The sequence below is a fragment of the Thunnus maccoyii genome, chromosome 21 (assembly GCF_910596095.1).
Source record: "Thunnus maccoyii chromosome 21, fThuMac1.1, whole genome shotgun sequence".
Lineage (NCBI taxonomy): Eukaryota > Metazoa > Chordata > Actinopteri > Scombriformes > Scombridae > Thunnus > Thunnus maccoyii.
Genome location: NC_056553.1, coordinates 18,928,495 through 18,950,458, shown reverse-complemented (window position 1 = coordinate 18,950,458; position 21,964 = coordinate 18,928,495). Strand labels below are relative to the sequence as shown.

The following is a 21,964-nucleotide window of genomic DNA, read 5'->3' as shown; positions in this document are numbered from 1 at the left end:
TGACAGTGGCTGATCTATTTGTGCAGCTCTTTTATCCCCTCTGTGAAGGGCATGTTATCTTCCTGCCAGAAAAAGCAAATGCTCTCCATTTCCTGCAGATCTGCCTTATGAAATGCCTTTTGTACCTGTGACTAAATGTATTTACATAAATTTGAATGTTATGTTATGTTACGTAATGTTTTTTTTATTAAAAGAACTTTATTTGAACCCATGCATACTTTCCTTTTTTATGAAACTTTTACTTAAGTAAACTAAGTTGTTTTTATATTACAAACATTTCTTAGGATTTGGTTACTTTTTTTCCATTCCTGCAAGTTTGCACTTGCTGTATAGTAAATGCCTTCAGTTTTCTCTCAGAACAATGTCCGCAACCATAACCCAGAGGTAATGGTGGAGGCGACCTCACTAGCAGCTTTGGTTCATTGTTTTCTAACTGATATTGATTGTGTGACCCTACCCTTAGCATTCTATTTTGCTGGTTTAGGAGGCCAGAAGAGAAATCAATGCACTGGGACCCCATGAGAGGCCTGGGATAAGTGAAGCCTGGCCAGGCCTTGGAACGTTTCATCAGAGTTGGAACACTTGCGAAGATCAGCTGGGGAACCGTAAGGGATGGAGGCAATGGAGTGGAAGGTTCACAGTGAGAGAGAGTGCATGATGAAATCAAAATGATGAAGGGAGTCTTTGAAAGCTATTTCAACATAATTTGCCCTCTGGTGTTGCAGCAGAGTTCATTAAGTGCAAAATAAGCAATAAATGAGGTGTTTAACCTTTGAGGAATTTAAAGAAAACATTAATGGTCTTATTAAAACCATCTTGAATTTGGACACATGGGATCAAACACAGAAACAGTCCAGACCCAGGCTCAGAGGGTTGGCGTTGACCCCAGTGTTACATCTTCCCAAAGGGCTTCTAAAATCCAGCAAAGCAGAACTGACAGTGTTTCCAACAGCATTTTAATTCTACAGCACAGTCAGAAGAAAATATAAATATAACACAAGCAGTGATGGATCAATAGACTTGTTCCCTACTGTATCCCTTTAGTATTTAATGTTATAAAAAAAGATTATAATTTAGCAGCTTACTGTATTTAATAAGGGATTAAGCCAAAAACCACAAACACGCATAGAAGTAGGTAAGCAGTATTGTATTATTGCATGAATCAGTTCCTGAGGTTAGTTAGAAGACCTAAGTACATTTACTCCTTACTTAAGTCCTGTTCTTAAGTACAATTTTAAGGTACTTGTACTTTACTTGAGTATTTTCATTTTATGCTACTTAATACTTCTACTCCCCTACATTTCAGAGAGAAATATTATATTTTTCACTCCACTACATTTATTTGACAGCTTTACTTTACTTTATTTTACAGCATTACTTAAATTATGTTTAAGTAACTAATTTACATAAAATAACATAATGATAAGATTATAAATTACACTGCATTGTTAAGAATTAAACCAGTGTTTCTCAAACTTTTTGGCTTGTGGCTCCTTTTCGTCTTCCCTACCCATCCTATCATCTCAATACCCCAAGATTCATCTTGTGACCCTTACAAAGCAGTGCAAACTAGCTCCACCTAGAGCAGCTACAATGGTAAAATGCTGCTTATGCATTGACTCATCAGTATAAATAATGTACTTAGTTAAATGTATTTAATATATCAGCCTGATCTTCTGCCAACAAATACTTCTATACTCTCACTTAAGTAGGATTTTAAATGCAGGACTTTTACTTGTAATGAAGTATTTTTACATTGTGGTATTGATACTTTTACTCAGGTAAAGGATCTGAATATTTCTTCCACCACTGGAACACCCTCAACACAGAGCCTGACAAACCAATAATCCACTGGTTTTATTGCCTGATGATCTCCAAACATATTATATATGGTAAAAATGGAGTCAAGAGCTACTAATTACCCCTCATATATGTATAAAACTTCCTTTCTGTTGACTACTGACACTTGATTATTAAAGTTAGTTAAGTTTTGTCAAGTTTTAGTTTGTTAAACTCTATAAACCTTACTTCACAACTGTTGTCCAGTGTTCCAACCTCAATCTTACCACCTCCTCTGCCTCCAAACTGTTTTTCTTGGGTCACCATTGGTGTTTGCTTATCAGCAGGCTGGTAGGACCCTCCCCTTGTCAGAAAACCAACACTAACACAGCGTCTCACAACACATAAGGCGGAATAATGCAAGGTGACGAAGAGGCTCGAAGGTAAACATAAACAAGTCTGTTTTTGTTTCTGACATAAAATACAATTCAGCACTTTGTAATGATTGTAAGGATGATGAGTTATTAAATGAAAATATACAAGTCTTAATATTTTGAGTATATATTACAATATAACAACAAAATAACCAAATGTGCTCTGTCTAACAGGGATTTTGAAGTCTTGAAATGAATACTAATAATTTTCTAATCTGTATACAAGATATAATGTAATCAAGTAAATGGTGCCTCCTTTACATGGTAACTTCTTTGAAACTAAATAAATAACAGCAACTACAAGAAGACAAGCTTGAAAAGATTTACATTAAAAAAACAAGATAATTGCATTTGGACATGCTGCATTTGGACATGCTGACTACATTTCCATTTCCTACAAGGATAGTGAGCAGTATTTCTATTTCATTTCATTATAGGAAATCCATTTCAGGCAACAGTCTTTTTTAAATGTTATATTTTAATACAGGATGAAAGCCGTACTATATTTCAGTTCATTTATTTCCACTCGCCTCTCTCTGTAATGAAAGCAGATGGCCTTGAGTGTGGCAGACAGAGCCATTGGGGCCATTATCGGGGCAGCAGTGGCAGATGCAGCAGGTAAGATAAACTGTGTGTGATACTGATGCTGGGACTCAGTTAATTACAACAACAGGGCTTTCCATTCTGCAAACCACATTATCAAGTTCATAGGTTTACTACATGTTCTGATGCTTTCCAGAAGGCTTCTACTATTTCATGATGTAGATGTGTTTATTTCTCTTACTGTCAAGGCTAATATCTATCATTTTATACTTCACATTTTTTATATATTTTTTGTCCTTTGTTACCTATCATGCTGTGGAAAACAATTTCCATATTTGATATTAAATCTTCCACACAAAAGCTCCCTACTGTGCTTGTTAATAAAAAAATGTGTGTGTAACACAATATGCTATTTCAAACAGTGTTTGATTGTTTTCTTGAGAATAACACAGAAGCATTATCAGTAGCATTATCCATTTGCAACATCTGTACATGCTGATAAAGCACAAGGGTGGTTCCTTATGTAAGTTGTAATGACTTCAAGGTTATGAAAGCTCAGTTTCAACAACAGCATAAATTAGCTATGATGAGCTTTTATTTGTATGAGCGGTTGCTTGGTTTCTGTTTAGAATCAGGATTTTCTTGCTCCAATATAATAACCATCAACCCCCCTTTGAAAGTTATCTATTATCAACAGACTGTATATACAATATGTCATGTTAGTCACATAAAAACAAAACTATTGAATGTTCCATTGTTTTTTTTCCCCCTTTTCTCTCCCCCTTCTCTCTTTTCTGTTTATGTGTTCTGCACCCATGCAGCCCAGCCCATGCACTGGATCTACAATCCAGACAGGCTCAAAGAAGTTCTCTCTGATCTTGAGCCCTCTCCGGAGTTTCGGCCCCAGTCAGCGAATCCTTTCTACCACAGGGAGACAGGCGAGCAGACCTGCTATGGAGACCAGGCGTACGTCCTGCTGGAATCACTGAGTCAGTGTGGAGGTACTGAAATTCACCCAGACACAGGCAGCAGCTATGTGTTATTATGTTAACAATACATTTTCAGTGTTAGATGTAGCATTATTTAATCACCAACTTATTATTGTACATATCAACTGTTACTATCATATAATGACTTGAGAGAAAGAAAAACATAGTCAAGATTGTGATGTTACTAATGTTTCTAAAATTAAGACTACATTTCCCATAAATCCTGTTGTTTTCAAGGAGGTGGCTTTTCTTCAAAGATTTAAAAGATTCCACATATTAGAGGATTTTTTTTCTCTTAAACATTTTGGAAGTGACTTTTCCAACATTATCTGCCACTGCAAGAAACTAAGATAGCTTTAGCTTTTTTTCACTGGAAGAACTCAGTCTTCTTCCTGTTTTGTGTGGTAAAGCAATGAAAAATTCCTGCAAAATATGATGCAAAATTAGCATATCAAACCTTCATGGTCCTACTTGTTTGCAGCAATGATGATCAAGTCTTAAAATTAGGGTTCTGATGAGATTTTTGATATTAAAAAGTCACACGAAGCACCTTTAAAATATCACTTGCTCTTTAACTATGTACTTTATATAAAATATGTAACAGTCTGTTTAACAGTGAACAAACAATAAGACAGGACAGTCTCATAAAGAGGAATTTAAAAAACATATGTGAAAAATTACATGCATTGCTCTTCCAGTTGTAAAAGCAACTGAAACGTAACACGATGGTTCTCTAAAGATATAGTGTGTCCTGTGTCTGCAGATGTAGATGTACAAGACTTGACCCGCCGCATCTACAAGTTCTTTGGCCCAGGAACAGTGTACGACCTGCCTCTCAATGATCCTTACCGGAAGAAAGGAGGTACATGTTCAGTTCAGCTGTACTGTAACTCATATAACCAAATAACAAGCCAGTACTCTGATATCCAACTAAATGCATTAATCATCAACTCAACAGCTCAAAAGGATGTGAGAGCCTCTGTAACTGTCTGATAACACTGTGTATAATATTTTTCCTACCAGCCGATGGGGAATTCCATCTCCATGAAAATATTCCACACTGTCAGACTTCCCTGTTTTTGCCGCTTTTTACTGTCAGGACATCATATAAATACAGTGCTGCTATAAATCTCCATAACAGGACAGGGCACCCTTGGGTACAGTAAACTGCAGACTGCAGCTGCCAGCCTCTTTACGCCTTTAATGTCTTATTTGGAATGAATATAAGAAGAGCTGTGTCATCATCATGGGCAGTGATAGGCGTCATGACTGAACAGACAAAGAAAAGAGCTCCACCTACAGAAACTTAAACAGCATCAACAGAGTCCAAGGAAAGACACATTACATGAGACATACTAATTGACTAGTTATATATGACAATGCAGGACAGAATTACCCGAAAATGGACTGCCAAAATATAGACAATGTCATAATGAATATCATTTCAAAATTGATTGACTCATGTCAAATCAAGGGATATTGTTGTAATCTGTTAGGCCCCAAAGCCATTCTCCCCATTGACGGCCCATGGAGGAACGGGAGCCTGAAAGCTTTCTTCAGAAATGTTGACGCTGGCAAAGAAGAAACTGGTAAAGATTCAGATCATAAATGCATGAAAACCTCCCCAGGCTGATGTTTTTGGTTGTCGTAATATATGTGTTTGTGTGTGTTTGAGGCTCTGATGTGGACTGTCAGATGGATGGTGTGACCAAGCTGGCTCCAGTGGTGGCCATGTACGCTGGACGACCTGAAATGCTGGAGAAAGTGGAGGAAGCCATGCGGGTCACCCAGAATAATGATATGTGTGTGGCTGTGACATTGGCTGCAGCGAGGTAATAAACTGTTTCAAAGATGATGGTAGCCTTCAAACTGATGATATTGCAGTCATAAAATTATTTTAAGAGGGAAATGCTTAACCCTGGTCTGCATGTCTGATTTTATATATGTGATGTCAGGTTTTTGGAGCATTTCATTCTGAATGGTCCAGACCACAATGTTCTGGATGCAGTTCTGGCTCAGTTGAATGACCCGAAGAGACAGAACCCTCAGGATCTGGACAGGGCTGTCATTGGTAAAGCTACATATGTTTTTATTCATTTTAACATTTAGTTAAACAATTTTAAAATACACAAATTCACCTTCTTATTGAGAGTAAGATGAGAAGATTGGTACCATTATATCTGTCCATCAAATATGAAGCTAGAGCCAGGAGGTAATTAGCTTAGCTTAGCTTAAAAACTAGCAGAGAGACAGTGCGGTTCTATCCAAAACTCAAAAAATGCACTTATCAGCACTTTTTATATTTCAGTTGGTGTAATGCCGGTAATTACATTTTTTAACTTTTGGACAGAACCAGAGTAGTTGTTTCCCCTTGCTTTAAGTCTTGATGCTAAGCTAAGCTAATCCACTTCTGGCTCTCGCTCCAAACTTAATGACAACGTAAGAGTGGTACTGATCTTCTCATCTAACTCGCTGCAAGAAAATAAATGACTATATTCCCCCAAATGTAAAATCTGTGAATAAACAAAGACATATTTGGAAGAAACCTGCAGCTGCTAGCAGCCCCTGCAATGCATTTTACTGTGTATTCTATCAGGATGGATTTGATGGAAAATCTGTACAGTATTGCTTGATGGTACAGTAAAAGGGGGCTTTGCAGTACAAAGTGGAGCTTATTTTATTTTGCCCATTATTCTGATCTTATACTTCTTTTTATACTTAAAAAAAGCAGAGGGTGGGGTAAGCAAAAGTCTGTGGTCAAAAGGGGTTTTGTCTCGATGCAACACATTCCAAAAAAGATGTAAAGGATGCATAATGTGTGTTATGACAAAAGGCAGAGACAGCCAAAATGGGCTCCAATGTTTATACATTAAACAATACTTTTTATCTCTCTTCCTGTATCTCTGCTGAAGCGCATATCCACCAGGTGAAGGACAACCTAGCCAAGACATCCCAACAGCTTGTACCTGCTGTGTTCACCAACACATGAGGTAAGCCAGTCTTTAGCAGCAGGATCCAGGTCTGTTGTCTTGGCATGGCTTGCATACCCTTCCTGTCAGTATATCCGTTAGTAGATCTTCCAGCCTTTGATCTCCTGACTAATGGTCTCCCTCCTCCTTCTTTTTCATTTTCCCTTTCCTGCTGAGTTGAGTGTCTCAGCTTTTACAGGGCTGAAATGTTGAGATAGTTAATGTACACGTGAAGAGTTCTGCCCACCAGTTCTGTTCAAGTGCCCTCTATAACCCTAAAATTAATGATAATGAAAAAGTAAAGCAAATGATGGTGATTTTGTGGTAACAACACAAATATTATCTGACATTTATGTCTCAATCTGCTACTGAATCTGAGTTTGTGTCCAGCTTTGCCCGGTGCGTTCCAGGGAGCGCTTCATGTAGTCCTGACGCAGAACCAGTTGGATGAAGGCGTCAGGGTCACCATGCGCTGCGGGGGATGCACCGCCAGCCGAGCCTCCTTCATAGGAGCCTGTTTTGGGGCACAGGTACTGTAGAAATGTGGCTGTCAGGTTTAAAAAACTGTGATTAGTCAGTGATGAAGTTCAGTAGGAGTAGGTTAACATTCCAGACTGATTTTGAATGTGTTTTTAAAGAGTATTATTCATTGAAAAACACTAATGTTAGAGTGTCTTAGTCTATAATATGGTTACCCTAACTTGCGGGAAGCATTGTCTCAACACAGAATCATCAATGACAAAATGATCAGTCAAAATCAGGAGAAGACATTAACCACGTTTTCTTTATACATCTATGACACCGCTTGAAAGTGAAGAAATACACTCCACCACTTTCTTGCCAAGGGAGAAGACCTTCTCATCTTACTCTCAGCAAGAAAGTGAATAAGCACGTTTCTCAAATTGTTAAACTATCCCTTTAAGGTACTGACATTACGATGACATTTATTAGAAAGCGGTTTGTCTTCTTTCCAACACTGCTGCACTTGTTGGAAAGGTCAAAACCTGAAAGGCGTCTAGTTAAATAGCAGTAGTGTTAAATGTTATTGGCAACACAACTGGTTGTTGAGCGTAAAGACGGCACTAATGGGCCAAAAAGGTGAAGCCAATTAAAAACAATGAGGTGTCAATTCATTCAAGCTAAACAATTTCAGATTTGTAAGGTTTCAGTTCATCATGGAGATTCATCATCCTCTAAACAACACAAAAAACACAATACTGTCACTCTGTAATTTATATTCATAATGTCTTTACCATATAATACACTAACATACTCTCTGTTGCTACTCAGTCAAAGTTTACGGTATTTTTCTCATTTTGTATCAGTAAAATATTATACAAACAGGTTTGATTTGCAGCACACACGCCTGCTTTTTAATGCTTAATTTTATATTGACTCTCCAAAAAAAAAGAGAAGAGAGTTGTTTGCCAGGTTGTAATAATATTGCACTTTCACTGTGTAAATGAAGAACTTAAAACACAGATTACTGATAACAGAGCTAATGGGAATTAATAGCACTTGTTTACTGCTGTCAAACTAAAAGCTAAACTGATAACATTTTAGGTCTTACAGTATCTACTGTACCAGACAGACAGCAGGGCATGAATATAATCACTTTGCATATTGCCGTCTGTAATTGTGTAGCTCTTTTTGATGAGTTTGACAGCGAGCTTGAATATCGTGAAAGCTTTTTGCCTCCCGGATGTTTTCATCTGTCATCTTGGTGTGTTTTCAGACCGGCCTCCAGGGAATCCCACAGTCTTGGAGGGAGAGGACATTCAGATATCCTCTGCTGTTGGAGCTGGCTGAAAATGTGGTCAAAAAAAGTCAACAATCGTAGTTCAGCTTTGAATTTGTCCTGTTTATCACCTATGGAGTATTTATGGAGTGTGGATAATTGCCTTTCAATGCTAATATTGAAGACTCTCTAAAGTTGCAGATGTACTTTGACATGACAATCCATGACAGTCGCATTCTAAAGTCTTGTACTGAGTGAAACTTGAATCTATTTGCTCTGTCAAAGCCACATTATGCAATAAAATGAAAGTCTGCAAAGTATTTACGCTGTGTTGAGGACATGATACACATTTCTCCACAGCAGCTGTGTCAAAAAACAACAGTAGCCAATAAAGAACTTTAATGTCACCAACATGTGTATTATTCTATTATCTGAATTTAACTTTTTAACTGCCAAGCGGACAGCTGACATTTACTAATCTCGGGCAACATGCCTTGAATTGATGAGAAAGTGATTTTGCTGGGGTTAAGTTTCACTGGTCTTCAGTCTTTTAATTCCCTGGAGCACATTCTGTTATTGTGAAGTGAAAGAGCAGATACACACAGATTTACTACTGGAACCAGATACTGCAACCTATTCCTCCCTCAAAGGAGCTGTTCTGCCTTCCTAAAAGTGCTGACTTTCATATTCACGTGTTTAAAGCACCCGCCCCAACAATTCTGAAAGTTCGCCAAGCATGAAGCACAGCCAAAGCCTTAATATCTTTGACATAGTGCGGTTGTAAAAAAAAATGCAGAGTGTAGGCTACTATTGGTGTCCATTAGTTTTTTTTTGTTGCTTACTGACTTGTTGAAAAATGATAGACAATTAGTCAAGCCTTTTCAAATCTGAAACATGTCAAGAATAATATTGTAAATCAGTACCGTTATATAAACTGGTGTTACATGTCATCTTGGCAGTGCAATAAGAAACAACATTAGTCATATTAATGGGAAAAACCCACAGCAGTTCAAGTTGTGCAACCTAAACGCAACACAGGAACAAATGTCTGGATGAAGAAACCTTCGAGCCATCGTTTAGCTGAGTAGCGAGGTTGTGGGTAAAGGTGTGTCGGTAGCCTACAGAGGGGAAGTCATTTGATTTCTCTCTCTGCCTGACTTCCTCCCACACAGCAGGTAGCAGGCTCTGTCTGGCATAATTACATCCAGACCTGAAGACTGTTTCTGTTTTTCCAAAACTGCCAAAGTCCACTTCCTCAAGATATTTTTTAAGAAACAAAAGGAGAGTTGCGTAAGAGTATGCTGTGGAAAATATCAATATCATATTCATTTATGTAAATTTATGTTAATTTTCCTACGCTTATATTCACCAGAAGGGACAATGTGCTGTTTCTGTTAATATTGTTGATTTCTTTGATAAAATTCTCCTCAGTGGTATCATTGAATCAATCACTGAATCATTGGAGTCAAGCCATGAATGCTCCAAAACACAGGGAAACATAAAATTACATGAGTAATGGTCAGTTTTCATTAAAATGTAACAGTTTTTAAAAATATTGTACTTACAGTAAAAAGTTTCAACACACTGTCTCATTCAAGTGAATGGGAAGGTGAGTCCAAACATAAACAAAAAGAAATCAATGGTAGGCTATTTATACAGTCAGTGGTCAGTGAGGGGTGACAGGCAAAGGGTGTGAAGTCAAAAGTTCATGTTCCAAGAAATTCACGATAATGATCATGAATGGGTTTAGCTGCTGCTGTATTTATACTTAGTTTGAATGTGGTTTACATGCTGAAACTGCAATTGAGAGAGCAAGACTGTCTCTATTTTCGTATTACGGATAATTTTAACTACTGTATGTGTCTGTATGTGGGTAAGTAGCCTAAATATATATTCCTGACAAATAGCCTGTGACCTTTTCAGTCTTTTTTAGACCTTTTCGAAAGCAGAAGATAGCGCCACCACACGCAAACGCGTGGTGCCTTCATTGTGTCATTTTCATTTCCAAGTTTCTAACTTGTAAATATGAATTTAGGTGATTTGGTCGTGGGGAAATGGCACATCAATTTCCAACTAGCACCTTTGCATTGAATTTGCAAAGTACTGTATTTATATAATTTAAATTATCCTAATTTACAAAATCTGTAACACATGAAATTGAGAGAGGGCGAATGTTACAATAACATATGCTGATACGCCAGTTTTGCCTCTCTTTCCGTTCATGAAGGTCACAGAACATTTTTATTATCCCACTTATTCTGTTTTTCCCTTCTTGGCTGAAACGCTCGCCTCGTAATGTGATCGCAACATTTCCGCATGATATGAACGCAACAAAAGATTAGTGACAGCAAAGTGGAACATTGCGAAGCAAGAGAGTTATCTCCACTAATACCATCCTCGCTCGGCAGAGAAGAGCGCCTTGGGGTTAACGTGATAAACCAGGGCCAAAAGATTAAGGACAGTGTTTTTCTATTATGAGGAAATCGACTTAATTCTACCTTGCCATACAACATTGAATTGTATAGTTTGCCATGCATTATGAGGAGTTAAAAGCCTTAGTTTCCGTTGTACTAGCTTAGTGTGAAATCACCAGCCGTTTGCAGCCCAGTCGACCGAAACGAGCAGTAATCTAACTAAACGTTGTGTTGTGTAGTTGCTGTTTAATTTTAATCCATTGTTGATTAAAAAAAACTATTTGACATTCAACCTGTATTGACAACTTTTCAATTTAACGTTGGCGTGCGTCGTAATGTGTTGTCTGCTGCGGGCGGAGAAGTGAACTCTCTTGTCGGTGTACCATCTTTGTCAAGATCAACAGCTGGGTGGGAACTCCGACAAAAAAAGTTGCTTCAATGACATTTTCTACAGGGATGGCAGTTTGACTGTGAAACGAGCCAGCTGTAGTATTAAGAGTTTATTATCCAGGTGGTGTCATGGATTTTAATGTGAAGCGGTTAGCCGCAGACGCTGGTACTTTCCTGAGCCGCGCCGTACAAGTAAGTTTAACCGTCTTGTTCGTGGAAGTTGTTGCTAACATTAGCTGATAGCTTAGCCACTCAGGTAGCGTTAGCTCGCTTGCTAAGCGGCCACTCTTGGCTGTTATTGTGTTGCTAAGGAGCCAGTTATCATTTAAGAGAAAATATTCTGTAGCTTAATTAACAGCCATTACACCACAGAGTGTTATGAAGCAGCGACACCTCAGTCTTTATTATAGCCAACACTAGTTCAACAGAAGCATCAAAGCAGGCCTCAGAATCCATCAGAGCTATCATCAATAGCTGGGCAGATAACGTTCATTTATAAGATGGAAAGGCACCTTCCAGCAAAGATGCCTTTCATGGCACCGCAGCCCCGCTAAATTTCTCACTCTAGTGTATCCCTTTCTTGGCAATAAGTTGTGTGCACACTACAAATGCATATTTTCTTTCTCAGTTCACAGAGGAGAAGCTTGGCCAGGCTGAAAAGACAGAGTTGGATGCCCATTTGGAGAATCTTTTGGTCAGAGCTGAGAACACCAAGCAATGGACAGAAAGGATCATGAAGCAGACAGAGGTCTTATTACAGCCCAACCCAAGTGAGACCACACTTTTTTTTCTCTTTTTTTCACTGTTTGTTGAATTTGACTGGACTGACAGACTCTTTTTTTGTCTTCCCTTCAGGGAAACACAGGACAGTTCTAGACCTTTCTATTCAAACACAAACTCCATTTATCCATCATATTAATACCACTCACTTTACTACCAGTAAATTGATAGATTTCTTTACTTAGGACATAATAGTACTTACTACTTAATTAAATAGCAACCCAGTTTTTGAAAATGAAGTCTTCCTGTAATATTAGTCAAATCAATTTTAAAAGTGGATATTCTGTTGAGTCATGTTTGTATATAAGATAGATACTATAAGATAGACTGTTCCATAATAATTGAGCTACAATTGCTCAGGGAAGGTCTCAAGCTCCGTTGCAGACGTGCATATTTGCTAGAAAGGAAGGTCACATGAAAAAATGATAAGCATCTCTGAGCTGATGTTTGGGATACATCAGTACTGTATGTAGGGCGCCTGTCAAGTCTGTAAGCTCAGCTGTGCATCCTTTCTTTGCTCACACCATGTTGCCATAATGCTGTAGCACAACAGCGGCACAGGCACAACAAACACAGACAGGCCATCTGCTGCTTACAGTCTTGTGTAACAGTCTTGGATATGGTAAAGTGGATTCGTTCTACTTTTTCCATCTTCACATACATACCTCAGATGTGCTGACTGTGTCAACGTCGGTCCACGTGATAATATAGAATAAATCCAATCAGATTCAACAGCAAAGTTGGTTTTGTTTTGTTGTGGGAGAGGGTTTTTTTTGTTTGTTTGTTGACTCACATTATGAAAGCTGCTAATTTGAGTTGCCAGGCCAGGCCTGAGCCAGGCTGTTTGGAGCTGACTTGGACTAACTGTCCTCAGGTCACTGCCTGCATTTGGCTTCCTCACTGTAGTCTTATGACTTTGTAATTGAGTTTTCTTGCAATCTGCAGATGTCCGGCTAGAAGAATTTGTGTACGAGAAGCTGGAGAAAAAAGCCCCTACGCGAATGAACAACCATGAGCTGTTGGGCCAGTCCATGATCGAGTCAGGAAATGAATTTGGTCCTGGAACTGCCTATGGTGAGTGACAGACCGAGCCCTCCTCTTGCTACTTCTGAACAACAGCACTTTGTACTAATCCATAGGCCTGTCTGTATTGCCAAGAAGTATTTAGGGTCGAGTTGCCCAATTGTACAGTCTGTCAATTGTACAGCCAGTGTTGTGTTGGGAGTGACGTTGTGTTTGTGCTGCTGACCATTACAGGAAATGCTCTGATAAAGTGTGGAGAGACAGAGAAGCAGATTGGTGGAGCAGAGCGGGAGTTCATTCATAGTTCTGCCATCAACTTCCTGACACCTTTCAGGAACTTTCTAGAGGGTGACTTCAAAACCATCCTGGTGAGTTGGACTCCTGACTATTAGTCCTGAATAGAGGGATGCCCCCCAAAACCTGGTTCTGAATTGGAACCAGCTCTAACATTTTAAGAACCCAGGGTATTTTTACGTTGGTGTAACTTAAGGTCGCGCTGCAGCCTCTCCTCTCTGTCCTCCCCTCTGCTCTTTGTGTTGGGGTTTGACAGAGGGCGGGGCTCAGCTCCTCCACACACACACACACACACACACACACACACACACACAGAGCAGACAACAGAGCAGAGAGGTGTGCACAGTGAAGCAGGTAAAGTGAAAGACAACGTTTTATTTGATTTGGTAGCAACTATGCTTTTTACTGTAAGTGCAATAAAACCTCTATGAGTAAAAGGCTAATAAGTACTTTAAGTACCCGTTCAACAAGCATAAACATGTAGAAAAGCAATGTTTTCATCTGCTTTGTCCGCAGTCTCTTATTCACCGCCTCAGCTCGCTAGTTAGGCTAACAGTAAATTGTTATGAACAAGCCAGAACGAGAGCCGTCTGTATGTAGCCTAATTGTTGGGCTCAGTTTGCCACATATCTTAAAATCTGGCAAATTTTTGTAAACTGCCAGCGGGACCTTCAGGCAGTGAATGACATCAGCAGCAGAGGGAGGAGGACAGAGGACAGGAAGAAGGACTGATACTGACTGATGTCTGTGTTCTTCCTTCTTTCTAAACCTCACTCAGTATTTTCATGTCAGGAATATTATTTTATGTTACTGATACTTAAGATTTGTCTCCAGTGAGATATTACTGAGTTTATACAGTGACTTTGCTGTCATAAACATTACTGTTGCTGAATTTATTCTTTTTAAAAATAAAATATTTAAAAGCAATTCTTGAGTAATGAAAAAGAACCAACAGGAGTATTGATGGAGAACTGAACTGATAAGGAGTATCAATAACAGCAGTATCGATAAAATCCTAACAATAGCCATCCCTAGTCTTGAATCGATTTCATTTTTCACTGTACTTTTAACTTTTATCTGAAACTAATTCACAACACTAGTGGCTGTAGAGTGTAGACCAGTATAGTCTTGATCATTTTGCAACCACGATAATCAAATATCACGTTGAACTCTGTTTAATATCAGAGTTCAACATGTTTAGAAATTTAGAGTTAAAAGTTTAGAAATTAGTCTAAAAAACATGAACTTTAAATGGTCAAATCTGTAGAAGCAGCTTCAGAAATGAAAGGAAGCTCGGTTCAGAAATGGTATGACAGTAAAAGAGGCTTCTTAGGTCCACAACTAGGTTCAGGTCTGCCCTCTACTTGAAGAAAATAGAGAAACAGTACCAAACAGGACTATGAAAGGGTTTAACCACAGCAATATGACACCTACCAGGTTGAGGCCATTATCATCATCACTGTTTTTTTCCTCTGATCTGGAATAAAAGTCTTACTGACTCCCAGTTGATGTTGCAGTCAAGTTTTACTTCATTCAAACAAAACACTTCCTAATTTAGCTTTCCAGTGGCTGTCAATAATAAGCCTTTTATCTTTAAGCAGCTACAGCAGTAGCCTTTTAGTCAGCGTGACATTAGCAACCACTAACTAATCAGTGTGTAAAAATAGGCCTATATGAAGGTGTGGGCATTCAGAAGCTTTTCTGTTAGCAGATGAGTCTTGCGGGGAGGAGCGGAAGAAGAAAAAACATTAACAGTGCAGCGGTTAGGTGATGAGGTGCACATGACTCAGGGTCTGTTTTTGGCATCTCAACTGAAAAGGCACCTCAGATAATTCAGAGAACCCTGTTTTGTAGGATTCGGCCAGTTTGACACAGCTGGATGTTGATGTAACCTTTTAAAATTAGACCATTCATCAGATTCCTCCAAACATCCTGCACATTGAACAGGCAGTTTTACTAAAGAATCCCAACATTATTGATCACTCTACATCTTCAATAAGGTAAATGATGGCAGAAACTTTTAATCACTCTTCTCATCTGCAGGTAAATTGTGACAGTATATGATGCTTGGACCCAAGAGCTGTATGTGTTTGATGGTTTTATTGTAATTTGTGTCCAGAAAGAACGGAAGCTACTGCAGGTCAAGCGCTTGGATCTGGATGCTGCCAAAACCAGGCTAAAGAAAGCCAGGATGGCTGACGCAAGAGCTGCAGTAAGTTCTCACACACACACACACACACACACACACATAGATACACACACACACATATAGTGAATACATCATTATTTGCAACTGTATGTTTGGTGTTGGTATGGTATTTTAATGTCGATCAGTGAACAAATTTCAGTTCTCTAAAATCATGTGCCTAATTCCTCTCAGTAGAAGACAAGCTATCTGGGCGTGTCCTCTTGTCCCTGTGTCTGAAGTCACACAAGTCATGACTGACACACTGTTACACAACATGAAGCTGACCATTCTATTTCTTGTGACTTGCGTACAGTCACATGAGAAACTATGGGAAGTTTAGACTTCTCCTTTTTCTGGACAGTCGTTTTCTCGCTGTCATGTCCTCATTTTCTTGATTTTCTCTCATTTCTGTGTCTTTGTCCTTCGTGCAGATCGTTTAGACTCGAGTAAGACAAATTGCTTATTGTACCAAATTTGGAAACTAGCAATGTCCTATTCCAGATGTAATGTTTCAGGGAGATGCATTTCTCCCCGTGCCACATGGTATGTCAAGCATTACCAAATTGACCCAATAGAGCATGATGATCAGGCGGAGTATAAAGAGCCATCATACTTCTGCTGAAACATCAGAACTAAGTGCTCGGGGTCTTTAAACATCTTCAAATACAGTTGCAGCATTTTATTTATTCAGTGTCTGAGGTTGTAGAGGTGTTGGAATATAAAGAGTTTTGCTGACCTACTGGTTTTTAATCATGCGTCTAGTTGAAAAGCAGATCTGATATTTAATTTTTAAAGAATTTAAATGGTCTTTAAAAGCCTGTCTGTTAAAAGCCGCAGATACTCTGTCCTGACTCTCCAGTTCGAGACTGCCTCTCAGTTAACAATGTCTGAAGATGATATCTCTAATGACCTCAGTATTTATCAACCGAGCCAAGACTTGGCTCAGTGGAAGACGACATCCTTTCGGAAAAGCATAACCTCCCTGTCTGCAAGAGTGGAACATAAAGGGTGTGCCAGTAAGAAAATAGATTATACAACTACTCGACTAAGCTGCAGATATTCTACAACTACTAAAGAGTTGGATGTGAGTCAGAGTCAGGGACGGACATTAAAAAACTGGGGTTTATACCAGAAAAGCTGTTTTGTGGCAGACTTTAGAGCATCTACAGTAAACGAGTGGTGTTTTTGAGCACAAATTTTTACGAAGTGCAGAAAAATAAACCTACTGTGAGATCCAGTGAGCCTAATTTCCATCTCTCTTTAAACAACTATTATAATATTCCCCCCTGGCGTACAGTGGTCATTAACAGTCTAATGGTGTGTTTAGTCTCTACAAACAAAGTGCGTCCCGTGAAAGTATTCCTGAGTAAACTTGTTCTCTTATTAAAGAGGAGTATCACCTAAACATATGAGGTGTGAATGGCAGTTTCTGTTGGTTAACACCAGCACCAGCTTTCTTTTAATCTGTGATCTATGGTGTTGCATCAGCGCCCATTCTTCTCCTTGAAAGGAAGCCACTGTTCACCAGATTACAAGGAGTCTGAGGTGGCTCGGTAATGTGAAAGCAAGAGGATGACAGATATTTATGCGGTGCACTGCCACGGTCCTGCCACCCTGTACAGAGTGTGGTTTTGTCAAAAATACGCTGCTATCTTTCTCTCTCGCGCACACACACACACTCACACACACAGTGTTAAGATGTGTTGTGTTGGCTGTGACGGTGTAGCAGCTGTAGCTCTAACCACTGTGTCACTGTTTTCAAAACGCAAAGCAGCAGATGTGAGCAGAGGAAGTGACAGAGGTGAGTGGAATGTTGGAGCCATCTTTGAATTGAACACACACACACACACACACACACACCAACCCCCCTGGTAGAAGTGTCAACAGCTGCTGTCTATGTCTTTTCCCAATCCCCTCCATGACACATACCGTCGTACCTCATGGAAAACTTTGAATCCTCGTAGACAAGACGTACAAGAACCCAAACACATCCAGCACTCTCCCCTTCCTCCACACCTCTCTCTCTCCCTCTGGCTGGAAGCCGTAGAGAGTGCAGGACACTAAGGCCATTGTCCTTGTCAGTCTCGGCCCCACACCATATGTTTATTGGACTTTTTATCAAGTCTGAACAAACCATTGTTCCAGCAGGTCTCATATTGAATCCTTTGGCTCAATATGAGGAAAAGGAAACATTTCCCTCGGGACAGAAACTTCATGCTCAGTTGTTGTGTCCTTTCCCCTGTTTTTTCTTACAAATTCTTACAGTAAGTCTGTTATTTTTGTCTTTGTTTTTTTTTTTTTTTAAATGCCTCTGGCCTCTATTATGTCATATCCACAGATAGAGACTTGGACTAACTAATGGTGTATGTTGATATTCAGTTTAAATGGATCATTTTCATGCCAGACTGCAAATATTTAATGTTTTCTCTAAATTGCAACAAGCTTAGGACCATGGGATACAAAAATTCAATTCATATACTGATAATAATTACCTAATGTATCATATCAGAAGTAGCAACACATACTGGCCTGTACAAAACGTTCACGATTGTCTTTAAACCAAGTGCACTGTTAATCCTGCGGTCTGTAAATCACTGAATACTCACATATACCATAAAGTTGAACTCTACTGTGATTGCTTAGATCATCATCATTCTATATGACCACTTCTCCAAACCAGATGCATGTCTACGGTGAAGTTTTTCCATAAAAATCAAGTTTTGTGTCCTCATTCTCAGGCAGAGCAGGAGCTGAGGATGACCCAGAGTGAGTTTGACCGGCAGGCAGAGATCACCCGACTGCTGCTAGAGGGCGTCAGCAGCACCCACGTACGTAGCCCAGCTCACACAAACACACCTTCCGAGTTCACCGCCCAGGTCCAACATCCTCCCCGCTCTGTTTCCCACTTTAATCTCAGCCGTCAAATGAATAACACTAAGGGAAATTATCGTTGATGTTTTTGGCAAAGATGTTGTGTTTTCAGTGAGTCATAAATCAAGAAACATCTAATGTTTTAGTGACATTTTTATTTAATAATGAACTCCAGCTATTTAATATCGCAGTCCATAATTGGGGGACTCACAATAGACACATTTTATAAGAAATGGTTAAAAATAAAAGAGATATTGTGACTTTGAGTCCGTAGAATGGGTCAAGCTCCATGTCTTTAAGACTCCATGTTTGTTGCTTAGCCAAGATCACCCTGATGACCTGTAGATGTCTCTGTCTTACTTTCTCAGACTTAACAAAGCTCCTCCAGAGCTGCAGAAGACATTAAACAAATAGAAATGTTTGCACAAACCACTATGATTGTGATGTCTTAAAAAAAAAATTGAGATATCAAAGGTTTTAGTATAGTAAGATGTTGTTTGTATGATGTGTTTTACAAATCTAACCTCAAAGCATAAAGCTGTTTCTGTTGAATTCTGCATTTGTGGAATTTCGAGTGAAACATGTAGGAAGTTCAATAAAATGTATCTCTCTCATCTCTTCACTCGTATTACCAGGCACACCACCTACGCTGCTTGAATGACTTCGTGGAGGCCCAGACTACATACTACGCACAGTGTTACCAGTACATGGTGGATCTCCAAAAGCAGCTCGGCAGGTGAAAGACCACCGTCACCTTACATCCCTTGTGTCACGAATAGCTCCGTTCAACTACCATTACCTAGATATTAAAGACCTGCTGTTTTTCCCATGAAACATTTCCTGTGAACAAAAGGCATTGGTGACGAATACTCTTGTCATCCTCTTGTTAGATAAAATGAAAACAGTGCGAGCACAGGTGCGGTCATGTCAAGTTTTGACCTTTCAGTGGAAAGAGGAAAATGATTCATTCTGACAACTGAAACAAAGGATGAGTTCACATCAAGTTCAGCTTCAATCAAATAGTTACAGTGAGAGAGAGAAAAAAAATGAGACGGGTTAAATGATGTATCATGGCTGAAACTGAATTGACTCATTACATCCTAATATCCAAGTACCACTCAACTCTGCGCAGCGTTCTGCAGTTTCCAGCGCTCATTCAGTCTCCTCTCCTTCCAGTTTCCCCTCGTCATTCTCCAATAACAACCAGTCGTCAGTGTCGGGCGGGGCCAGCATCTCGGTCCCCACCATACCCGTGTCGGCCTCCCTGCCCAATCCGTCTGGCCGCGGCAGCTCGGCCGCGTCGGGCGGCTTCAATGAACTGCGTAGCTCCAGCGGCAGCCGCAAAGCCCGAGTCCTTTACGACTACGACGCCGCCAGCAGCAGCGAGCTTTCCCTGCTGGCTGATGAGGTGAGTCTGAAACAGTTCTTGGTCTGTTTATAGCTTATCGTGGAGATAAACTACATTTTCTGTGTTGTTTTATTTTGCCATTTATTCAGGTTTTTATTTTAAAATAAGAATCAACGTTTTACTCAATTAGGAAAACTGAAATTCAATTACTCTTATTTGTTTTAACCACATTATCCGTCAAAACGCTCCCTCTCCTGAGAAGCAAAGAGTTGTCCGTTACAATCCTGTGGTTGACCAACAATGATCCAGCATTATCTCATTCATTCAAATTACTCACATTCAGGCCTTGCACATGGAGAGCCAACTGTGTGCGTCATAATACTTCTGACTGGTTTGGTGCTGTTGATGATAACCAAGCATTTCATAAATTTGGTGTCTGTGACAAGCAGAAAAAACAGTGATTTTCTATATCAGTTCTCTGCCTTGACAAACAAACGGAAGAATGTAAAACACTGCATCGCTATCTTTTCCAGGTGATCACAGTCAGCAGCGTCCCCGGCATGGATTCAGACTGGCTGATGGGTGAGAGAGGCAACCAGAAGGGCAGAGTGCCAATCACCTACCTGGAGCTACTTAACTGAGACCCACAAACGCCCCTCCAGCCCTCTGTAACCAGCTGTGATCTCATATTTATATTGTGTTGCAGGGACAGGCCTCACTTTCTCTTCCATTCAGTCATTTGACAGTAAGTTTTATTTGTATGAAAAGAAAAAGTCTCAGTTTTAGCAGAGATTCTTCTTTCGATCATTCAAGCTGGAATGAATAAAATTGAGTGAAGGGAAAGGAAATGGACCCATTCCCCGATGTGTTTGTATGCAACTGCAGTACATTTCTTAAAAAAACTTGCTTCCATGCCTTTTGTGTTTGATGCCATGCAATCTACAATACGTGCCAGAACATCTCCCAAACTGTAACTTTTTTTTTTGCAAATTTGGTTTTGTTTACACTATATATCTCAGATGGTGACCTTGGCTTTTATGTGAGGATTTTTTTTTCTTCTTCCCTCACTGCAAATTTTTTCCAAGTAGCGATATACATTTTGTTATTGCAAAAAAAGCACTTCAGTTTGAAGTGGAGAGTGATGCAGACTATTTCAAGTCTTATTTTATAATTGATAATCTTACAGTGCAGTTATGGTTATCCTAAATATAAATAGTGTTTTTTTTTTTTAACAGTATGTAATGTGTTTCAGCTTTATTCACACGGAGCCTTTACTGGACAGTGCGTAAAACTCATTGTTCCAGTACATTTGATCGATGAGTTGTAATCTGCTGATAGCCAAGCAGTTATTAAATTCAAATGCCAGACATCATATTAAGTGCCTATCACAGTGAAGCGGCCTTTCTAAAACCATTTGCCTTTCTTGTATCTACACCAACAGTATTGAGACCATCGACTCAGTCTCCTCCTCCCTTAGTATTGAATCCTAATATATCTATTTAAGTTATTGACAATTGGAAACCAGCATTTCCACATTCCTTAGTAAGTTGTCAACCAGAAGACGGCTATTATCAGATTAAGTTATTACTGTGTGTATTCTTCATAAATACATCATTTGCTCACAAGATGTTTATTTTCACTGGTTTTGGTCGACTGGTGTTTACTTTGAAGATAAGCGTAGTAAAAAGAAAACTTTACTTTTTTGACATAACTAATATGTCTCATCAGTTTCCCCTAAAGCTAAATTTCAACTCCACATAGAAATAAAAACAAAGTCTCATTACATTCTGGGAGATTAAAGTATATTATTACACAGCTGCTTTTTGTTTTGTGTAACTGATAAGATAGCATACAACTGTAAAATAAATATACAATATGATGCATTAAAATAAGAAAATTTCACTTATCTGTTGTTTGATTTCATCTTATTTCTTTATTTCCTTGCACATGGCTTTTCATGAAGAAAATGTGTCCCTTACATTCAGCTTCATTTTTATTGTGAACTGGTGGAACCAGTAGGTGGCAGAACAGGCAACAATTTGTCTGTGTACTGTGAGGCGTGGTTGTGGAGAAATGTTTTGACTGTAATTTGACAGTTTATTTAATTTTTACTTTCCTTTTTTATGTGTGCAATGTGACAGTTAAAGAAATACAGAAAATACACAATAGACAAAGGACAAAAGATTAATATACAGAATATTGCA

General features: G+C 39.1%; 2 protein-coding genes across 3 annotated transcripts; both read left to right on the top strand.

The window, feature by feature from the left end:
* Positions 1 to 2,159: 2,159 nt before the first annotated feature.
* On the top strand, positions 2,160 to 8,859 carry LOC121888250 (crystallin J1B-like). Of its 2 annotated transcripts, none has more exons than XM_042399685.1 (10): positions 2,160 to 2,222; positions 2,765 to 2,831; positions 3,578 to 3,757; positions 4,509 to 4,607; positions 5,242 to 5,334; positions 5,421 to 5,577; positions 5,701 to 5,816; positions 6,658 to 6,735; positions 7,105 to 7,244; positions 8,450 to 8,859. In XM_042399685.1, exons 2-10 carry the CDS (start codon positions 2,765 to 2,767, stop codon positions 8,552 to 8,554), a joined length of 1,035 nt encoding a protein of 344 aa, XP_042255619.1. In that variant the 5' UTR covers positions 2,160 to 2,222; the 3' UTR covers positions 8,555 to 8,859. The 2 variants fall into 2 exon arrangements, with proteins under 2 accessions (XP_042255619.1, XP_042255620.1); XM_042399686.1 differs by having other exon boundaries at positions 2,167 to 2,222; positions 2,762 to 2,831.
* A 2,316-nt stretch (positions 8,860 to 11,175) lies between these two features.
* On the top strand, positions 11,176 to 21,575 carry sh3glb1a (SH3-domain GRB2-like endophilin B1a). Its single transcript, XM_042399885.1, has 9 exons — positions 11,176 to 11,448; positions 11,885 to 12,026; positions 12,982 to 13,110; positions 13,294 to 13,427; positions 15,473 to 15,565; positions 18,280 to 18,369; positions 19,048 to 19,148; positions 19,589 to 19,820; positions 20,294 to 21,575. The coding sequence occupies exons 1-9, from the start codon at positions 11,386 to 11,388 to the stop codon at positions 20,399 to 20,401; spliced, it is 1,092 nt and encodes a 363-aa protein (XP_042255819.1). The 5' UTR covers positions 11,176 to 11,385; the 3' UTR covers positions 20,402 to 21,575.
* Positions 21,576 to 21,964: the final 389 nt, after the last annotated feature.